The 23,530-nt window shown below is 38.2% G+C and overlaps 1 protein-coding gene across 1 annotated transcript in view; it reads left to right on the forward strand.

Moving 5' to 3' along the window:
- The first annotated feature begins 639 nt into the window (after nucleotides 1-639).
- LOC148356998 (phospholipid-transporting ATPase ABCA1) overlaps nucleotides 640-23,530 on the forward strand; it is a 181,764-nt gene continuing 158,873 nt past the window's right edge. Inside the window, exons 1-7 of the mRNA XM_088347477.1 lie at nucleotides 640-684; nucleotides 8,132-8,261; nucleotides 18,505-18,598; nucleotides 18,674-18,815; nucleotides 18,891-19,018; nucleotides 19,644-19,771; nucleotides 20,169-20,366. Of these exons, the coding sequence (XP_088203603.1) occupies nucleotides 8,196-8,261; nucleotides 18,505-18,598; nucleotides 18,674-18,815; nucleotides 18,891-19,018; nucleotides 19,644-19,771; nucleotides 20,169-20,366 (756 nt within the window). The 5' untranslated portion in view covers nucleotides 640-684; nucleotides 8,132-8,195. The remainder of the gene's footprint in view (nucleotides 685-8,131; nucleotides 8,262-18,504; nucleotides 18,599-18,673; nucleotides 18,816-18,890; nucleotides 19,019-19,643; nucleotides 19,772-20,168; nucleotides 20,367-23,530) is intronic.

Here is a 23,530-nt window from a genome sequence, read left to right on the forward strand (position 1 = left end):
AATCACCTAATAGGACATTTTCCACTGAACACAAATAAAAGACGCTGCATGCATTGTGCTAAAGGGTACACCATCCTGCAGTGTAGCAAATCCAATGCTTGCCTTTGTCTCACAATGGAACAGAGCTGTTTTCTGAAAGATCACTTAAAATAAATGAAGTAAAAGGAGCAGAGAGGAGGCCAGAACATGGACAAACAAGGGCACTAAAAAGTTTGTCACCTTTTGGATATTTTTTTTGACTAATAAATTACTCATTCATAAAAAATACAACATGGTGTGTGGTTGATATCTATAATATATATTATACTGTTATGAGGCTAAGTATTCAATCAATCCTATATTTATTCAGACAAAGTGAGTACAGGTACAAAAATCCTGCTCACCTCAAAGACCAATGATGCCATGCAGCGTTTTTTTAAAACTCACATTTATTGTAAGTTATCTTCTATATTTGGGCCATGCGGGGTTAATAGAACAGAGCTCAGTTGAAAATAAACCCCACCTGTTGTTGCCACAGAAACCCTAGAAGCTACCTGTATGCTCATCAGCGTCTCCCTTCATCCAAGCTCATTTGAATACTTTATGAGTGCAGGGAAAAGGACAGAACAGTAGTGGGGCCAGCCGCACAAAAGCAAAAGACTTCAAGAGACAAACGGAGATGCCTGGACAGACAAGCGGCCAAAGGTAAGCCCCATCCAGGTATTCCCCATCTGTCTTTTTAGCATTTGCTTTGTTGGGCTTCTTATTTTGGAGATGTTTCAAAGAAATTTGTCATGTTTGCCCCTTGTATTTGCCAACGTGTTACACGTGTATGTTGAGTCATGGTGAACTTTAGATTCCTTGTTAATCATTTACACATCACGTGGTGACGTATATTTAGAAATTTTAAGTTGAACAATATACACTATTTAATATGTATTCAACATTTCTATAATTATTATAGTAATGCAGTACAATAAACACACACATATATATATATATATATATACACTCCACTTATTGAAACATAAATATTTTGTTTGTTTGTTGTACATGATTCAATTGTTTGTTTGTTTGTACATGATTCAGATTGAATCGTTTCTTGTACATGATTCAATTGTTTGTTTGTTTGTACATGATTCAAATTGAATCGTTTCTCCGGCGCCGTCACGAATGGCAGCCACTCCAGCAGCTCCCGTGTTATTTTTCGATTGTTCTCAGTTATTTTCGATTGTTCTCAGCTTAGGGATGCTGCTGGAAAAGTGAATTTCCCTTCGGGGATGAATAAAGTATCTATCTATCTATCTATCTATCTATCTATCTATCTATCTATCTATCTATCTATCTATCTATCTATCTATCTATCTATCTATCTATATATATATATATATATATATATATATATATATATATATATATATATATACACACACTCATAAGTCCATGTGTGTGTGTGTGTGTGTGTGTGTATACGTGTATGTGTCAGTTTAAGATATAATAAATCAAATTTAGAAAAGCTGTATTAATATAATAAATGTATTATGTCCAATACTTCTATTAATTATTACTCTCAAGGGATGTTAAATCATGTTATGTTTCTTATATTTATGAAGAACCAATTCTGCTTTATTGTAGAAATGAATGTATAGATAAATACCTAAAATTATATGCCATATGAGTCAATAAACATATATATATCTGTACCGTATATATGTGTTCTCTACTCCCCATCACTTTTCCTTTTGGATGCCTGTTGACCTTCGATCCGCTTCCAGATGGACGGAAAAAGCATAATACCTAAATATATGACATTGATGAATTGTATTAATTTATCAGCATTTCGTCATTTATTTTGTCTTGTATCTTGTTTTGCCATGTATTTGTAAAAACAACATGTTATTAAAATGTGGGAGAGGGTGATGTCGAACTGGCTGAGCTTTCCACCTATAGCCAATGATCATCACCGATTAACTGATAGGTGGGCAGCTGAAAGGGACAGTGTGTAATATTTACTGCCTCCTAGTGTTACAAAAAAAACTTTCATTCTGTAAAAAAAATACAAGGATACACTTAGGTCCCCTCCATATTTGTCTTGCAGGATGCCGCCACGCTGTGCTTTGAGGCACAGGTCCTTGCTCGCAAAAGCCCAAATACTTGACAAAATTCACGATAAAATGCATGACTGAATAGTGGACAAAAAACACTCCAAGGTCAGCTACAAACTACGTGACAGAACGCAGGACAATAGGGCACGACAAAATTGATGACAAAATAAATACCAAAATGGATAAATGACAAATGCTTAACTAAATGAATAAAGTGAATTAATGTTCTATATCGAGATACGTATGTATTTACACATTTATTTCTATATATATCGTGGGATACCAGATCATATATCTAATTTATGATCAATGAAATCATTTCAATCTGTTGAGTTTGTGATGTTACGTGGTATATGTGATGTTAAGTGATGTAGTGTTACATTCTATAATGTGCTGTGACATATTATATAGGATATTATAGTATAATATATTTTTTGCTGCTCTACCATTAAGCCTTGCTGTCTGTTAGGGAGTAGAGATATAGAGCTCTTGTTGGTGATAGGAATGAGTGTAGCAGTGTTGTACGTGTTCTAAGGGATGGGCAGCGCATCTGTATGATGCAGCAGGGGTAAACCAGTGAAAGCTGTCGGGCCCTGCTGTTGAACAGAAGAGTGTTGTTTCACCCTGACCCAAGTGACATGGCCGCTTTCTTGTGTCCCGTTTCATCTGGAGGGACAAAGCATGACCAACTCGGGTGACGAGGTGCTTAACTTGTTTGGGTGTTTGGGCATTTGGGTTGGCCATGGTCCAAAAATGTTTGTGTGTATTTTTTGCTACTTTTCCCATTTTTTTGTCTTTGTTTTTGTATGTTTGTCTTGCTGTTGGTCGAGGGATATGACCAGGGTAGGATAGATAGATAGATAGATAGATAGATAGATAGATAGATAGATAGATAGATAGATAGATAGATAGATAGATAGATAGATAGATAGATAGATAGATAGATAGATAGATAGATAGATAGATAGATAGATAGATAGATAGATAGATAGATAGATAGATAGATAGATAGATAGATAGATAGATAGATAGATAGATAGATAGATAGATAGATAGATAGATAGATAGATAGATAGATAGATAGATATCTATCTATCTATCTATCTATCTATCTATCTATCAATTAAGACTAATCTCCAAATTTGTCATTTTTGTGTTTGCATAAATTGATGCAAAAATAAAATGGAGATACGACTATTTTTAAAATAACAGCGATAATACGGTAGCAGTAATTTATTCCCACACCGAGGGGGGTGTGTCATGTTTCCAATGCAACTGCAACAAAAGTCACATCTTCCTATTGTCCCTGTCTTATACCAGTTCCCCGGAGGACAGAAAAACAAGTGCACAGACAACATGCAAACAATAAGAAAGCCATTGGCGCTGTAGGCTAGCGCTGTGATAATTTGCCCATTTGGGAACCAAGAGTGTCACAGGGCTAAATGACGGTAAATAAAACATTGGCTGGCATTGCGGTAAATAAAAAAATGCACTGAGGGAAAGGGGCCACAGGAAGAGGAAATGGAGCGTTAAGTGGTGTGGTTCTGCTACATCCACCCCCCCAACACCCCCCCCCCAAAAAAAAAAAAAAAAAAAAAAAAAAAATGTCTGATCGGCATCACCTTGTGTCCACACTCCACAGACTTTTCACTGTCATGTGAAATATGGGAATAAACCTTTGGCCTGTGAACAATAAATACCTATCAAATATAAAGGATGACGTTACAAGACATTTACAACCCTCAAGTAAAGCTTGACAAAAGCACGTTCAAATAAAATGTTCAAATAAATTATTAGATTGTCGCATATAAAATATCAGTACAATTCTGAAGTGTCCCCCTACAACTTTGCACCACTCAGAAACACTTTTTTTTACATCATAAACCAGACTCCCTCATAAAATATTGGGAAAGTAAAATCAAAACAAATAATTTCAATATCATTTCAGCTATAGTTAAAACACTTCAACAAAGTCATATTTGCAGTAGTTTGCAACTGTCCTGAAATTGAATATTATTTAATACTTGGAAATACTTTGAAAATTCTGTACTAGATTATAGTCTCTTCAGGATAGTTGTTCAGCCATCAATTTGTCGAAATAACTTTTAAAAAATTCCAGCAGAAGGTGTTCTTTCCTATACGTTCCTACGCATTCTGAAATTCCCGAAATAATCATGAAACGTCTACTTAAACATCCAAAATACCCAAACATTTAATGAAATGATAAACACTCAAAGTTTAAAGTTAGTAGACACTCAAAATAAGAAAAGGCGGCAATGGATTTTCAACTTACAAGGATGACAGAAAAGAAGTCTTTGGATAAGAAATTCAGACCTGTTCTGAAGGCCATCCCTGAGCCTTTTATTTTTTTCAAATTACATCTTTCAGGTTGACGCCTGCCTGCAAGAGTATGACAATCAATAAAAAGCAACATGACTGTAGTAGTCAAGACAGATAATGGAATTTGAAATGTCTTTATTGTCATTCATAACAACGTAGTGAACATTTTTTGGATCAAAATTAGACGCCACTCAAAAATCAACAATAAACAACAGATATTTTTCAAGTCTTGTGTGCTTGTTTAAGGTGGTGATGGCCCTATGGAGGAGCACCCAAATATTTAAAATCAAATTTCAGAATGGATAAAGATATTTTTTTCCTACTAGCATTTAAGAGCGCCGTTTTTAAATTGAAATTTGTTCTTGGGCAATGTAAAAGAATGTAAAATCATAGTAGCCATCGTTGATAACTTTATGATACACGTTTTGTTGGAAAATAAATCAACATATTTGTAACAATCAACATTTTCAATACAAAAATGTACTTATTTTTGTATGCAAGTTCCATATTATGTAATTTGCTATGCACTGGTAAACTAAGGAAGTTTAAAATATGGAATTTCTGTAGAGTCGTTTGGGTACCAAAGTATTACTATATGTCTATAAAGAATTCTACTGTCAAGTCATTTTTTACATTGTATTTATTGTTTTTACTTTACTGTATTTTTAACTATTTCCAAATGAATTAATTCTCCTTAAACCAGCACCCACCTACACTAATTTGTGCCCATTTTAAGAATTGTTTACGTTAAACAGTATTTTTAGTTATTGCTAACATTCTCTGGAACCGTTATTATTGGCGAAAAAGGTAATAAACACATAAAATCACAATTCCCATCACGTGTTGTCAGATTGATGTTCTTTCTATAAATGATGCTACCCAACAGGGCAAAAGTAGTCAAGTGAGCTTCTCATCACACTCGGTCACTCCTTCTGCTGTGTTTGGCTTGTGTGTTCAAATTCAGATTTTCAAACACTGCAGCAATAACTATGCAAATTTTTGAGTTGAACACTGATTTTTTTCAAATATTCGACTACCGGGGAACTGTATTTCACAAAGTTGTTTTTGTGTGTTCATTACCTAAACCCTTAATTAATTATTTACTAAAGCATTGATTAAATTTTTATAACTTTTAATATGCGTCAAGATTAAATATGTAGTTGCTTTCATGTAACCAAAATTTTTTATATTCATTTTGGGACAACAATGGCTTTTTTTCATCCTTGGTGCAACAAACGTGAGTACAAAATACACAAGCAGCTCTTCAATGGCAGACCATTCTTGTATTTGGCGATCATTTCCTTTTTCAACTCGATCATTTTTCTCGCTGGTTTCCTTTATTTCCTTCCCCTTATCACTAACTTTCTTGGGGCCCTTTATTCTCATCAAAAAAGGCAATAAAACACAATAAATCACACTAAATTTTTAATATGTTTTGTTGGACGGACTATCTCTCTCAAAACGATACTACCCGAGTAGCCAAGATGGCTGCTTTATCCCCAACCACGCGTTCATCTGTGTATGGGTGTTTTTACGTTTCGATTATCCATTCCAATACCTCAAATTTGTTGGTCGAATACTTATTTGTTTAAATACAGAATCAGTTGACTTTATCACTTTACAAACATTCTTTTTTTATCTTATTTTTACTTTTATCTTTTATCTGTTCCTCTCACTCAATTTTTTGGGATCCATTATTATCGTCAAAAAGGCAATAAAACACAATAAATCACAATGAGTTCTTAATAGGTGTCGTCGGACTGACAATCTCTCTCGAAATGATACTATTCGAGTAGCCAAGATGGCACTCGGCCACGCATTCAGCTGTGTTCGGGTTTGTTCGAGTTCGATTTTTTTATTCCCAAACTGAAATTACCGTAATTTGCTGGTTAAATACAGATTCGTTTGAACACAGAGTTGTTTGATTGCCGAGCCATCACTTTACAAGAATTCCCTTGTACATATTTGTCTATTTTTTCCAACATTCTTTTTTATTTTATTTTTTCAAAAGTTGTTCTAACTTTTCCTTCCACAAATCACTAACTTTTTCAGGACCCTTTATTCTCATAGAAAAAGGCAATAAAACACTCTAAATTGCAATAATTTCTCAACACGTGTTTTAGGACTGATCATCTGTCTCGAAATTATACTAACCGACTAGCTAAAACAGTTGTGATCTCACATCCCAATACAGAAATTAATAAGTTTTTGGGTCAAATACCGATTTTGTCAACAGCAGAGTCGTTCGAGGTATCACTTTACATGCATTAGCCTATAAGTAATTGCCATGTTTTCCTAAAACATTTTTTTCTCTGGGCAGCACAGCGCAGTGGTTAGCGCGTGTGCGGCACAGTTCTAAGGTCTTGGGAACCTCCTGTGTGGGTTTAAATGTAGATACCGGACTTACTGTGCGGAGTTTGTATGTTCTCCCCGTTCTTGCATGGGTTTTCTCCCACATTCCAAAGACATGCATTTCAGGTGGATTGGCCGGTCCAAATTGTCCCTAGGTGTGAATGAGCGAGCGAGTGGTCTGTCTCTGTGTGCCCTGGGATTGGCTGGCAACAGTTCAGGGTGTCCCCTGCCCACTGCCCGATGATTGCTGGGATGGGCTCCAGCACCCCCGCGACCCTACTGAGGATAAGCGGTGCAGCTAATGAGATGAGATGAGATATTTTTCTCTTTTAAGTTTTTCTCCCTTTTCCTACACTTTTTCACTGACTTCCTTGAGACCCATTTTTATCGTCAAAAAAGGCAATAAAACGCATTAAATTAAGAATAGTTTTCAATATGTGTTGTCGGACTGACGATGTCTTTTGAAATGATACTACCCGAGTTGCCAAGATGGCTGTCATCTCACTCGGCTACAAATTCAACTGTGTTCAGGTGTGTTCGAGTTCCGATTTTTTTACCTTCCAATACTGAAATTACCAAAATTCTTTGGTCTAATACTGATTTTGTCGAAAGCAGAGCCGTTCGAGTATCGAGGTATCACTTCACAAGCACTTCCTTGTACATATATGTCGATTTTTCCAAACATTGTTTCTTATTTTATTTTTTAAAAAGTTGTTCTAACTTTTCCTCCCTCTTATCACTAACCTCCTCAGGACCCATTATTCTCATAAAAAAAGGCAATAAAACACACTACATTGCTATAATTTCTTAAGATGTTTTCACTTTACCTTCCCCTTTTCACTGACTTTCTTGGGACCCATTATTATCAAAGTGAAAAGGCATAAAGCACACTGATCATTTCTCAACACGTATTATCGATGGACAATCTCTCTCGTAATTAGACTAAAGTCGCAAAAATGTCCGCTCATCTTAATCTGCCTTGTGTTTGGCTTAGTTCGCCTCCAGATTTTTCGTCCAAACACCACAGCAAAAAATAGTTGAATTTTTGTGTCCGATATCATTTTGCTTGAGTATGGACTCATTTACATATCGAGGTGTCATCTGAAACACATTGGCGAAAAATGATTTGGCGCATCTGTGTTAATATAAATCAAACAAGGTTTTCATTTAATGTGCTAGTGAACTAAAACCCATCGTTTTTCGGAGTGTAATGTGATAACAACGACAATAATAATGACAGTAAGCCCTAAAGCCTGAAGAAGTGAGTGATTCGTGGCAAAACCAAAGCCCCCCAGGCCAAGATGCGGCACTGGTCTTGTATTAAAAACCAAAACTCTGGCTTTCATCCCCTGCAGGGTTTATTAAGTGGACCTGTTGCCATAGAGACGTGTTGGCAGGATATTGCCAGGATAAAGCGTAATGGGTCTCCTGACGCAGTTTGCTTTGCTCCTGTGGAAGAACTTCACCCTTCGGAAAAGACAAAAGGTACTCCCCGTGTCGTCTGTTCGTCCTTCTTTTGTTGAGTTTTTTTCTTTTTAAGTAATGCAAGGACAAAAGAAAGGGAATCCGCCCTTAACAAGAGCAATCTCACCTTAATGCCGACCAATTGAAAGTGTCACCTTTAATTTGGAGACACGTGGTTGGTGTGGAGAGCGATCGTCTTGATTGTAGTTTTAGCAAAGTCTGTCTTTGGCTTAATGGACAGAGAGACGTATTTGATTTGAAGGTCACAGTAACTTTGCGGTTCTTGCCAACTTTCAGTTAGTCATGCGCAGTGTTGGGCGCGTTACTGAAAAACAGTTAGAATTACTAGAAACTTTATTGAAAAAATACCTTGAGATTAATGACACCAGAGAATAGGCGTTACTCCAAAAGTAACTATCTAGTTACAAATTACCGTATATACTCCTATGGAGACCGACCCCCTCAAACTGCTTTAAAATAGCCGCATGATAAAATAGATGAAAACCTCTACAGCATGGGTGTAGAACTCATTTTTACAGAGGGCCAAATCAGCGTAATTGCCACCCTCAAAGCTCCTGATGTAACTTATAAATGTGACTAAATAAAATCGGTATGTAAAATAAATGTAACTTCTTCTTCATGTAAAATTACTCTGAATGTATCAATTGTTTAAGCCACAAACATAACAGTTGCATTGAAAACAGTTTCACTACACATGTCCATCCATCCATTATCTGCACCGCTTATCCTCAGGAGGGTTGCGTGGGTGCTGGAGTCCTAGCTATGTTTGAGCAGTGGGCAGGGGACACCCTAAACAGAGACAGACAACTCACTCTCTCATTCACATCTAGGGACAATTTGGACCGGCCATTCAAACCTAACATGCTTGTTTTTGGAATGTGGGAGGAAACAGGAGTGCCCGGAGGAAACCCACGCAAACACGGTGAGAACATGCAAACTCCAAACAGGAAAGTTCGATCTCATGACCTCAGAACTGTGCCGCACATGTGCTAACCACTGCGCCGCCGTGCTGCCCACATATATAATATGTATAATAAAATACAATCAGAAATTAAAGTTATACCTCTCCTCAAAAAACATGCATGTAAGGTTAATTGGCCGGTCCAAATGGTCCCTAGGCGTGAGTGAGCGAGTGAATTGTCTGTGTGCCCTGCGATTGGCTGGCAACCAGTTCAGGGTGTCCCCTGCCCACTGCCGGAAGATAGCTGGGATGGGTTCCAGCACCCCCGTGACCCTACGGAGGATAAGAGGTGCAGATAATAGATGGATGTATAATTTATTTGTTTTTGCACTGAAAAATATTTATTAGTTTGCCTGACCTTTAAGTTACTTAGTAAAAAAAAGTCACTGTAGAGTGGAAAATAAAGACCATAATAATATAGTAGTATAATACGCGTTTAAAGAAGCATTTCATGCACAATTTTACATTATTATTGGTAATACACTAATTAAATCAACAATAAAAACATCTTACTTTAACTTTGACTCTTTTTAGTGAGCCGAGCAAAAAGAGACACTTCTCTTAAAAGGGACGGAATTCCGATTGTGACACTGTGCTCTCGGAGCACAGGCTAAGAAAAGTTCAAAATAATTCCTCGGGAAAGAAGTTGACCTATCCTTTTGGGTGGCATGCTTTTTCTGATTGGATACCGATCCGATCATTTTCTTTCACTTCTTTTTACTTCAACTCTAAGAAACGAAGCAATCACACACTGATTCAAAAGACTGTTCTGTAACTATGGCCGCATCACTGCTGCAACGTGGTTTTGTAAAAAGTTGCACATTTTTTCTTTTTGAGGGACATCAGTGTATCTGATCCCTGATTGTTTATCCTAGCTCCTATTTCTTTATCTTGGCCATTCCTGCAATTTTTCGCCTCCTAGCTGACTCAAGTAGTCAGGGGACCAGCGGAGGTGAAAGTCATATGTAGCAGAGTGATACTTACTGATTCCATCCTCGACAACTCAGCGTTGTGAAAAAGATACACACAAAAATGAATAAAACAAAACAAAACACTAAAATAAACACAAAATAATTGAGGAATAGGGTAGATTTGGTGCGTTTGGCATGCATGAGGCCTTCCCCTGGATTGCTAGTCTGTCTTTTACCAGAGGAAAGGTTTACGGCCATGCAATCTAACCATTTGCATGCCATGTCTTTCTCGATAATTACGAACTCTTTTTTATGGTTATCATGTTTTTTTGCTTCTACCTTTAGCATAAGTACATACCTTAGAATAGCGAATGAATAAGTTAAAAAATGTAATACTCTATCGACACTTGTCCATGTTGACATTTTCATGTTTGCTGTGACACAAACCAATAGCATACCAAAGTTTTATATGGCATTGACCAATAGCAGACAGCCATTTCATGGGCATCATACACATGAACACCGCAAAGTTGAAATTATTTTGTTTTTTTAGGCTTGCAAAATGTGCTGCTGATCTGGTTCAGTGTGAAATATCCCATCCCATTTCAAGTCGTGAAGTGAAAATATGGTAAGGCGGAGTAGCCTTATCCTGGGGGTCTAGTGTATTGGAGTGAGACACTTCTGTCATTATTGGTCGGGCAAAGTAGCAAGTAATAAAAGCTAGAGGAAAGGCAAAGTTACAGCATGTAAAAAGATCCGGTGGGAGCTTTGAGATAGAACGTGACACGCCATGTGCGCTAGTCAAGTCACATGATCAGCAAGTGTTCTATTAAAGATTTTATTGCCACTCTATTATCAGCACAATTGGATGAGAGGTCACGCACCGTCGGGTGATAACATCCCGTATCCCCCAGCAAATTGCAAGGGTCATTTGTCAGAGTCATTTTTGGGTCTTGTGTTTTTTTTTCTCTCTGTAACCTTGGAGTCGCCGCCGCCTACATTTATTTTGTTCCGGAGGACCAATTTTGCCATGTGTAGAAATAAATAAACACCTACAAATATATGAACACATAAATCATCCATCCATTTTGTGTGTTGCTGATTCTCACTAGGGTTGCAGGCAGTGGGCAGGGGACACCCTAAACCGGTTGCCAGCCAGTCGCAGGGCATACAGAGACAGACAACTCATTCACACCTAGGGACAACTTGAACTGGCTGATAAGCCTGATATGCGTGTTTTTGGAATATGGGAAGAAACCTATGCAGGCACAGGGAGAACATGCAAAGTCTGCATGGGGAGGCTGCAGTAGCTAGTTTTGAACCCTGGACCTTAGCTGTACACTAACCACTTATCTGCCACACTAACACGTAAATTATCTCATCTCATTAGCTACACCGCTTATCCTCAGTAGGGTCGCGGGGGTGCTGGAGCCCATCCCAGCAATCATCGGGCACCCTGAACTGGTTGCCAGCCAATCGCAGGGCGCACAGGGACAGACAACTCACTCGCTCATTCACACCTAGGGACAATTTGGACCGGCCAATTCACCTGAAATGCATGTTTTTGGAATGTGGGAGGAAACCGGAATGCCCGGAGGAAACTCACGCAAGCACGGGGAGAACATACAAACTCTGCACAGGAAGTCTGGAGCTGGATTTGAACCCACGCAGGAGGTTCCCAAGTCATGAACTGTGCCGCACATGCGCTAACCACTGCGCCGCCGTGCTGCCACGTAAATTATGTAATACCTAAATAAATGACATAAATAAAATTATTTCTTGTATGCATTTGATCATTTATGTTTTCACATACTTAATTCCATATTTTGTCATTTATTTGGTCGTGTGTTTTGTTGCATTCAATCGTATCAAAATGTTATTTAAATTAGGGCAAACTGGATGAGTTTTAAACTATTGGTTGATTGTTGAGTGTACCCATCGACTCCAATGCCTTTTATCCCCAAGGATAAGGGAAGCAAGACATTAGTAGGTGATTTGTTCATTAAAGATAAACCAATAGGTGAAAAGTTCAGGCGACTGTGGTGCCTCTGTTGGGTTCCTGTGCGCCAAGGTGACTAATTGACTGACTGGCCACACCTAGTTTTCATTAGAATGCTAGTGTGTGTATAAGGACAGCTTTGACTGATTTTCTACATTGATTTGTCTGATATTGATGCCTATCTGCACCACTTTCAGAAAATCCCTCTTCTTTTCACTGCTGATTTTGTATTTGTTCAAGCCATGCCTTTTAATGGACTGGGTTTTTGTCTCTATTTTTCCATTTCACTTCCTCTTGGGAGCACTTTTTGTTGGATTCCCTTATCCCCACTAAAATTGTCAAATCTGACATTTCCTTGTTTGAATAACATTTTATTGTGAAAAAATGAATGAGAAAATAGAATACATAATAGATACTCGAATTAAAAAATGACGAAATACTCTACAAAAACAAATTGTGTGAGACACAATAAGTTACACAACAAAAAACCTGACACAATAGATAAAACACACAACAAAATACATGACAAAATAGATACTGAAATAAATAAATGACAACAAATGACAAAATAGACCACAAAAGAAATGATATAATACATAACAAAATACTTGACAAATACCCAACAAAATTTAGGACAAAAAAGGATAAAATAAATTACAAAATACATGACAAAATCTAAGACAAAATTTGTAAATAAATACCTATAGAAGTAAAAAATATACACTTCAAAATGGAAAAAAAATAAAAATCCATCCATTATCTGCACCGCTTATCCTCAGTAGGGTCGCGGGGGTGTGGGCAGTGGGTCAGGGACACCCTGAACTGGTTGCCAACCAGTCACAGGGCACACATAAATGAGCAGATTATATTCATGTTACATCTAGATATTACTTGATTTATTTATTTGTTTATTTATATCTCATTTATTTGTTGGGATTTATTAAATCATACATGCTTTCCTACATATGACAGGATCAGTCCTCTATAGGGCCTAACCCATCGCCTCGACTAAACACTTTTTTCAGGAATAACCTAAGGCAAAATTCCGCTTTTACAAATCCATAGCGGAAATAAATACGCCGCCGTCCTTTTTCGTGGAAACAGTGAGAGTTTTGTGCTCAGACGGTATATTTGCGCCACGTCAACATGAAAAACGACTATTAGATGAAAGCGGTGGGAGTTGGCAAGGACAACAGTGCTTGCGGAGGGCTTGTAGAGGTTAATGACCAATTATATGAATGCCTCGCCAAGCATTTTAACATTTTATAACGGGCACGGCGCTGATTTTATGGTCCGCTCTTTCACATAATTCCAAAGGAGGAGATTATCTATTCAACAAAGGCGCGGTTGTCTGGTGACGAATTCCCAAAGACTTTCAGGAAGTTCATATAATTCCTCCTCCCTGCTATTTTTTTCCCCAACGTCTACTATCCAGCTGGATGCTTCATCGATAAATAAGTGAACTAGAAGGGCACCCAGTCGAGCGCAATCAAGATGGAAAGATTGCGGTATGTGTGTCACAACCGTTTAAATGCACTTGGTTTGTTCGCATTGGCCCATTTAGTCCAAAATTGTTCCTCACAAGAAAGGGGTTCCATTAGTACAAAAAATATGTTTATGCACTTGATAATGTAATTCTGTTTGGAATATTAGACCTTGGCTAAGAAAATTGCATACGGTGCCAGTTCATTAGTGTAACGTTGACTGTTGTTTGTTGGTTTGACTCTTATAACCTGCTTACGTCATTGTCACTATCGGCAGTGTCTGAAATAATCTCCGCCCGGGTGGCCGACAACCTTTTCAAGAAAGAAAAAAGAATATATTTAGTTTTCTTTTTTTTTTTTTTTTTTTTTTTTTCAAATCATTCCGATTTCAAAATCTTCGTTCGGTTTGTAAATTTCGGAATTTCGTTTTATTTGCGTACTCTGCAGCCAATCAGAAGCCTGCATCGAATAACTTCATGCTTCCAGACTTTCCCAAGCGTTATAAGGTCGTGCATTTGCATATAATTTTCCAAAGTAGACGCACAGAGAACGAAAAAAAAATGTATAAGTGATTAGGAATCAAGCCAATACCTCAGCCCTAGAAGAAAGATTTGAAAGAGGCTAACAAAATGTATGACATTACAAAACGCAAAAGTACATTAAAAGCACCATGGAAAGAGGAATTCACGAGGCTTGTAACAGACAAAGCAACGCAAACATTGCATGAATGAAGATGAGTAAAGACAGGTATATACTGATGACAGATGGAAAACAGCGATGTCATATGCATGCAATGAATGTTATAAGTACATTTATAATAAACTTAATTTTAAAGTGTGGTTCTGTTATATATTCTATCAATCCTTAATACTTTGCAACAATGGGGTTTTTTTTACGATAAGTCGTCTTATTGTGTTTGAAGTTGTGAAAAATGGGGCAGCCAACTTTATGGCTGGGTAGGCAACTTTTAAGCGTTGTCTGCCCTGGTGCCTAGTAAATTTTTGTCATGAGTTTAAGACACTGCTATCGGCCAACCATGTTGCTGTTCTTTAATCCTCACATCCCTAAGGGGCGATGTACTTTTGTAGCCTAGGAGATTTAATAAAAAGAAAGAGCCCAGGTGATGACTTTTGGAACAGGTTGGAACTTTTTTTCTGATGTTTAGGCCCTCTCCCTATTGTCCCTGTAACTTTAAAATCCATTGATGTTGTCACTCCTGATTTTGAGTTACAACTAAACGTTATCCATTTTCTGAAGATATTGCTGGACTGGCAGGAAAAGAACAGGAACTCAGAGGTCTGCTCTATTGCCTGGAAAAAGCATCAATCGGGTATGGGATGGCAATCAGCACAGAAAAAAAACTAAGTTAACAATAATACCATCGACCACCAAGAGCTTAAACCTGTCTGCAAATGTAGATATGTTGGACACATCAAAAGAGGAGTCTCAATAGAAATAAAGCTCAAACCGGAGCTGCACAAAATGATAGGAAGACCGAGATATAATTGGGCCAACAACATCAAGGAAAGGACTGGTGCCAACTTTGCCATGACCCCAAAACAGGCTAGGAACCGTCAGCAGTGGAGAAGGTTGTCCGGAGTTCCATCCTCAGTGGTGCCCCGACAACAGATGCGGTTAAGGGATCTGTGAACTGTTCACTAAACTTTAAACTTAACAGCATCCAATGACGTCTCATTTGCACATGTAACATGACTCGCTGTGTGTATATAGGTGTTGTTGCTTGTGTTGACGTCAGCTGAAGTTATACATGCATTAGTGCATGCCAATGTTTATTTTATTTTTTTAAGTGCTACTATTTGGTCTTTGTATAAAATTACGTTCCCAATTCTGCTGATGTGTAGTCATTTCATGTGGCATTTGTTAGTTTTGTTCATGCTGATTGTCTACAAACACACATCTTTTTTCTTCCCCCGATATGATGCTTTGTCTGACTCAAGGGTAGTTCAAGAAAGGATTTCACAACAAACTGTTTGGTGCTGGGCAAATAAGATTTCAAACGAATTCGGGTGGGAAACCGTGAGCACTACCTGCTGGCCGAATAATAAACCACAAAATTAGATTCTGAATTAAATAAAGATATAAAAAGAGAAATTCCTCACCAATAGTTAGTAAGTTAACTTTCGTTGTATGTATGCAAAATGTACATAGGGTTGTGTTGGAGTAGATTTCATGGAACATGCACACAGCAATGAATGATTATGTGCGCCGCATACCGGTATATTTTTTGGAACTGATAAAACCCAATCATAAATTTTTGAGGGGGAGGTACTCTTTTAATATCACCTAAGTTAGTCAAGTTGTGTGGTTTATGGTTGAGCTATGTTTTGTATGTTATTATGAGTGTTAAGGTTAGGATTTACTGGATGTATATTTTCATTGTACTGTTTTCATTAGCGAAAACTTCATAAATGTTAAATGTATTTCCCCACCCACTTCAGCTTTGGCGGAATTTTGACATTCAAGCCTAACAAACAAACCTTAGCACTGCCCTGGTGAGTTTCAATTGCTGTTGGAACATTAACATTAGCGGCGACTTCTGCAAAAGCTGCACAAAAACTTTTCACCTATTGGTTGATCGGTCATGAACAATTTGAATAAATAACTGAATAGCAAAACATAAGATAGCTAGAGCTTCAGCTGTAGCCCTTAATAATTGTATGAAGGCACTATTTACAAAAAGACCAGGTAATACAAAACAGATGTGATTAAAAAAAAAAGAACAGGAATAAGAACAAATATAAAGCAAAAGTGTGCTTTTCCTAAGGGGGTTAATTTGTGGATTATTAATGCTATACTTTTAAAACATTGAATCAGTTTTTATTTTTGTAAACATATTTAAAGAAATATTGTCTCACAAAAATATAGGTATTAATTCAAAATAGAAAATTATTACAAAGAAATTGCTAAGAATCAATACATGACGATCACTACTAAAAGGCTCACCTAAAAGTATTGGATTTTATTTAAAATATGCCCGTTGTTGTTGATAGGCGGACGGAGTAAAGCAGGGGTCGGGAACCTTTTTGACTCAAAGAGCCATAAAAGCAAAAAATATTAATTTTATTTTGGGAAAGAGCCACACCATATATTATGAGACAAATTTACAAAATTGCTAAACCCGCACCCCAGACAAAAGCTTAGTCTTCAGCACATTTATTTTTGATGATTTGATAAAAAATATGAAAAGAGAATAATGCCAGAGCCCCTGTCCCAAAATCAACAAACATACCACTTTAAACTTGTCTCTTTCTTGCAATGACTCAAGATCGGTTAAACTCCTTTTGACCCTTTTTTTTTCATACATATTGGTTTCAAAACCAGATGCAAGCAGTTATTGTGTAAGAACGTCACAACATTCTGCAAATAGGGAGCCTGATGAGCTCACTTTTGGCGCAGATGGCGTAGGGCGAGAGATGGGAGGAGTGCTTGCGCTTTTTGCATGGCTCCACCCATCCCTCCCACTCACCCAATCAAAAGACTAAGTTCTCTTCCGGTGTTTTGGCGTATTTACAGTGTGTTCTGTGGATTCATCATAAGGTATCTGAACACTGAACACGGATCATATAGTGAACTTTTATATAAAGGATTCTTTAGCGTTGTACAGCCAAAACGAGTTTTTTCCCCCCTTTTTTGTGTGACACCTTGACTGTAAATTGTAGTGAAAAACGTGCCCTATATATACTGCGAAGTAACGTCGGATACTTAGCTTTGGATTGGATTTGCGTGTACCTGAATTGGATGAACAACTCAATTTTCGAACAAGATGGAGAAATTTTGCATGCAATCAAATTTGTCTCTGAGCCATAGATATTCATAGAAAGAGCCATATATGGCTCGCGAGCCATAGGTTCCCGACCCCTGGAGTAAAGGATCCCATGAAAATGGGGTCGAAAAAAAAGAACGGGTATGTTCATTATGTAAAACATCAGCATCTATTTTTAACTGCATTTATGCATGTTCATCTCAATAGCCAACAGTTAGTGTTGCGATCACGACATTACTATTCCACGCCATATTGGTATGCTGTCTTCTTTTAGTGTCCATTACCTCTCATGTACATATTTTCAGAAAAAAATATGCTTGGTAACATGATCCAAGACGTGATCATTACAACTTGAAGCATCTCTGATGATCGCGTGTTGTGTGCTGGGTGGAGGAAAGATCAGCCCTAAAACTTCCAACCCGACCTGACCCGAGCCCCTGGGTTTCAAGCCCTACTCTGCCCTTGCCCGGCCATTTTTTTTTTTTGAGAGACCAAGCCTGAAGAAGATCTGAGAGCCTCACCAAGTGCCTCGCCGAGTTCCTTGTCACGGACTTCGTTGAGCGTGTCCCCAAACTAGTCAAGCGCACGGATGCGGGCTGTGCTGCACGAAAGGGCGACTGAATCCACCACACCGATCATCCACTTTGTGACACACAAACAAAGAAAAGCACAACGACGGGTGGATATTTTTTTTTAAAGTAAGCGGGAGAAAAGACTACCAAGTCTTGAACCCGAACGTAATGATTGACATTATAGGCCCGACCTGACCTAAATTTTGGGCCAGGCTCTTGCTTAAGATCTTACTTCTGGTTTCTGGACAGCACCTACTCTTATTGGCGTCTTGCTAATGGCGCCCTGTATGCAGACAGGGGAAGTCAATTGACTCTGAGCTTGCTATAATTTTGGGAGGATTGTAGATGCTTGGGCTAACGTGTCTTCTGGCACTGATCAAGCTTGCCAAAAAGCCGGCAGCATTTTGGAGGAGCAGCGTTGCACAAACAATTATCTAGAACGTTTGATGGACATTAGTTCTTGAAATTAAATCAAAAGTTTTTCTCTTATTCTCAACCAACATTAAAATAACCATCCAAATCTCTCCTGCAGGTACGCTTGATGGTGGAAATACTTTGGCCTTTGTTCCTTTTCTTCATTCTGGTCTGGGTTCGCTTTACTAACGAACCAACTTACAAAGGCCAATGTGAGTCCAAGTCCACTCGTGGCCCAGATAAACACAAGTCTTGATAGTTTATAACCGGGCTCTCTGTTTCTTCAGGCCACTATCCAAATAAGGCTATGCCGTCAGCCGGGGTGCTTCCATGGATTCAAGGTCTGGTGTGCAACATTGACAATCCTTGCCTGAGTTGTCCGACACCCGGGGAAACGCCGGGACAAGTCAACAATTTTAACAACTCAATGTAAGCCAAATGACGTCCTTGATAACAGGACACATTAAGAGCGCCGAAGCTAACAACAATGACCTTGTCCGCCAGAATTACCAAGGCTCTGATTGAGCTCCAACGCCTCCTTGGTAACCAATCTCTCCTCGACAAAGCCTGGCAACTAGCCGACGACGTCGCCCAATGGGCCACGGTGATATCGAGAGCCAACGCAAGCAACGGTAGGAGCTTTTGAATGTCACGGGCGATCCAAACGAGATAATCAGCTACGAATTGAGTCACGGAAAACCGCCACAATTCCGCCTCTTACGTCTTTGTCAAGTATTTGACAGCTGGGAGAAGTATTGCTGTTGTTGGGATGACACCTGAGAGGATTTGTTGTTCTCCTTTATCCCTCAAAAACAACGTGGCGTGATTATTTACGACGCCATTTTGCATTCCGACTGACAGATCATTTGTCTTGATAAGTTGCTGCTTTGCATTTAGGCCCGTTTGGCCCGACGCTATTCAGATTTCTACCCACTCCTACCCGCCCCCTACGCTATCTAATTTACAAATAGGCAAAGAGGGGAGGCGTGTCTTGCAACAAACAACCATTTGGGGACATTTGCATTTCGGGGGTCAGCGGCTTGTAATATACAAGATTAAATCCATCAAATATCCAAGAAGGAGAATAATTAATGGGAGGCGTCTTCTGAGGTGATACTACGAAAAAGGTCATTAGCAAGAACGACGGAACGGGTGCAAGCAAAAGTTTGGGATGGAAAAGTACTCCACCAAAGTATCATAATCTTATTCGCACTCACCCTGAAATACTCCACATAACAGTCGCTCCTTTCTTCCAAGGACATCCAGTCCAGCTGTCGACTATTCTAAGGAACGACCAAACGTTCTCGCAACACTTGAGGGAGCGCTTGTCAGTCCCGCTTCCGGTGGTTGAGAGCGTCATGGCTGCCAGGATTCCTTTCAACCTGGTGTGTACTGTAATAACAATTTAATGGCACTTCACAAAGTTTACGATCAATTTGTTATAAGGACGGCTGGAACTAACAATTGTCTTAGTATTTGAATAATCTGCTGATTATTTTATATTGCTCAAATAAGGGTGTCAGAAAATTCTTCTCATTTGAATTTTGTAAGATGTTATCCTCAGTAAATGATTAACAGAGCCTGCAACGGTTTCAAGTAGACTGAGTTTCCCACTGAGTTACTAGAATATATTTTGTGTTTTACAGTTTTGAAGATAATAAGATATGTGTTTCCGAGCTATTTGCTAACCTAATTATCTTTAAACTTTTATTGACCAATTATTTTACCTGTAATTCCAATTTTATCAAAATTGTCATGGAAATTGCCTTTTCCCACCAAAAGGCCACAGGCATCCCTGCACCAGATCGCCTGGGGAATGTACTCTGCACCAGCCAAGACTTAGACCGATATATCCAGTTTAGCAACATCTCAGCCAGGGAAGCATTCCAGAACACCAGCTGCACTCTGGACTCTCAGCAAATCAGCGAAACCCTGCAAATCTTCCTGCAAAATCTGGACCTGAGTAAAGTCTTTGCTCAGGTCAGACTTATTTAAAGTTGATGAAAATATTTCTCAAGATTTTTTTTGTAATTGTGGGTCTTGGAGGTTTTTTGAGCTATATTTTTCAAACTTTGTTTTTGGGTTGGAACAATAAATTAAAAAAAACCTTTGTTAAATTTTACTGTGAAAAAAAATTAATAATAGAAAAGCTTGTTTTAAATATAATTTGAGGAAAATGACACACTAATTCTAAGAGTTATTTTTCTTGTTTTACTGTATTTTTCCAACTTCTTTTTCTGGTCAGATAAATAAACAAATTAAATCTTAAAATGTGTTAAAAACTTAATAAATTTAGAATATTATTTAAAATGAGTAAAGTTATATTTTTTTAATGATTAAATAAGAAATCAGACAGGAATTTAAATAATTATTTTCCTTATTTTACTACATTTTCAAACTTTTTTCTTCTAGTCACATCGGAAAAATACCTCTTGAAATGAACTTTTGTAAAAAAAATTGTAAAATAAATAAATAACTACAACTATCAAAAAACTTCCCGCTTTAAGGACAGAAAAACATAAATAAAGCACTCGTTTAAAGAATGATGATTTTTAAAAAAAATATTTTTAAATGGTAAAAATGGAAGTTTAGCATCTAATTAAAAATGTGTAGTTTTTTTTAAATGAGTAAAGAAATATTGTTTTAAGGAATACTTTTTAAGGATTATTCTATTTCTCATTATTCAAAAAAATGTGATGAAACTGGAAAAATACATTCTAAATCGAGCCTTTTATTCGACTGGAAAAATTTAAATAAAGTATAAAACACATTTTTATTAAAATAGTACAAAATAAAAAAAGGAGTGTTTGAAGAATAATGGCCACCTTAACATTTATTTATTTATTTATTAATTCAATTATGTATTTATTTGTTTATTAATTTATTTACTATAGAGAGAATTATAAAAATCTTACTTTGCTACAATCCCTCTACTTACACAATAAATATATATTTCCCCCCTTTTATAAAAGCACCAAAAGGCCAATGTGCTTACCATTATGAATACTTCAACTACTGCATCTCATCTCATCTCATTTAGCTGCACCGTTTATCCTCAGTAGGGTTGCTGGAGCCCATCCCAGCAATCATCGGGCAGTGGGCAGGGGACACCCTGAACTGGTTGCCAGCCAATCGCAGGGCACACAGGGACAGATAAAACGCTCGCTCATTCACACCTAGGGACAATTTGGACCGGCCAATCCACCTGAAATGCATGTCTTTGGAATGTGGGAGGAAACTCCGCACAGGAAGTCCGGTAGCTGGATTTGAACCCACACAGGAGGCTCCCAAGACCTTAAAACTGTGCCGCACACACGCTAACCACACTGCGCCGCCGTGCTGCCCCAACTACTTCATTATTATTATTATTGAAAGGTCAAAGCACTAAAACAAGCTTTGCGTACATTTTCTTGCCGTGTTCTTTTCCACACGCCTCACCTCTGTGACTCCCTGTGATGTTATAAAAACACACGCCATCACAAGAAATATTTATTAGAACCGATGTTCTCCTTAACACTTTTTAAATCCCAGAGTTCCTGCTGGGATTATGCAAACCCATGCTTTTCTTCCTCCTATGTTTTCTCTTGAGTTTATCACAAAGCAAAAATATATGGCCTAGCAAATCCAATAAATAAGTGAAAAGGCCAGGAAGTTTGTTGGGGAGATTATTTGAACAATTTCAGCCTACAGGCGCCATAAAAAGAAAAGCCTGGGACAAAATAGTGCGCAGGAGGAAAAAAAAAGCTCCCGGTGCTGTCAGCAAATGGACAGAGCGGTACATCAAGCCATCACGCTTAAAGGACCGCATTCGGAATGAAGACGATAACAACAACAGCGTGAATGAAAGGACAAGCGAACGTGAGTCAGAGTTTATCACGGAGCTGGATGGACTGAGCACATGTTATCAAATTGACTTTTTCTTCCCGTTTTGTAGCCCTTGTCCTTCCTCAGAGGTTTTAGCGATTGGCTTAACGGCCAGAAGTCCCCTACCAGACTTGTAATGGCGAGGCCACATGTGAATCTTGACTTTCAACCAATGTTTTTTGTTAACTGTTCTGGGGCGGCAGTAGCACAGGAGGTAAAGCGCTTGAGATCAAGAGGTCACAGGTTCAATTCTCGGCTCCCCCGGTTTATATGTTAAAGCGTCCTTGAGCCAGGGCTAAATCCCTAATGCCCCCAATAAGCAGGTAGTGGCCTTGCAGGGCTGACCCTGCCATCGGTGTGTGAGAGTGTGAGAATGGTTGAGTTGAAAATTGCTTTGGGAGGTCTTCAGTGACTTGAAAGCTCTATATAAATGCAGACCATTTACATTTAATGCAAAAATCAATAAACCATTATGATTAGGGATGTTGCCATATCATTTCAGACCAATAGTGACACACAAATCTTGAGTTTTCAGAGATAACGGATAGTATTAGTACATTAAACCCCTTTTTGGTTGCAAAAAACTTGTGCAAAGTAACAAACAAAACTAAGTTGAACAAAAAAACTTTTCAAAAATCAATTGACAAAGTACTAAAGCAAGAAAATTACCCAGTGTATGGACCTGGTCTCGAAAAACATCTGGCAATGACACAACATGGAAGCAGGTACAAAAAGGAAAAAAAGACTAAACAATGACAAGTCAATGGCCTGACAAGATATTGTCCCAAAAGGAGCCAGACAAGACAATGGTTAGACGAGATAAGAAAAGGGTCCAACAAGACAATAGCTGACGGTACAAGAGAATGGCCTAGGACAGTGAATGTCCCAACAAGAAAAGACAAGACAATGGCCCGACAAGACATTGGACCAAAAAGGGCAAAACAAGATAAGAAAATGGTCCAACAAGACAAATCAAGGCCTGGCAAGACAGTTGTCCAAAACGACGACGGAATGATGGCAATTAACAACCACAGGAAAGATGAAGCGAACGTGAGTCAGAGTTTATCACGGAGCTGGATGGACTAAGCCTACGTTATCAAAGGGGCATTTTTTTTCCGTTTTGTAGCCCTTGTCCTTTCTCAGAGGTTTTAGCAATTGCCTCGACAGCCAGAAGTTGCCTGCCAGACTTGTGATGACGAGTCCACATGTGAAATTTGACTTTCCAGTATGTTTTTCGTTAACTGTTCTATTGAACACAGAAATCACTAAACTGTTATGAT

Source organism: Urocampus carinirostris, chromosome 11 (genome assembly GCF_059441175.1).
Source record: "Urocampus carinirostris isolate Australia breed hairy pipefish chromosome 11, RoL_Ucar_1.0, whole genome shotgun sequence".
Classification (NCBI taxonomy): Eukaryota; Metazoa; Chordata; class Actinopteri; order Syngnathiformes; family Syngnathidae; genus Urocampus; species Urocampus carinirostris.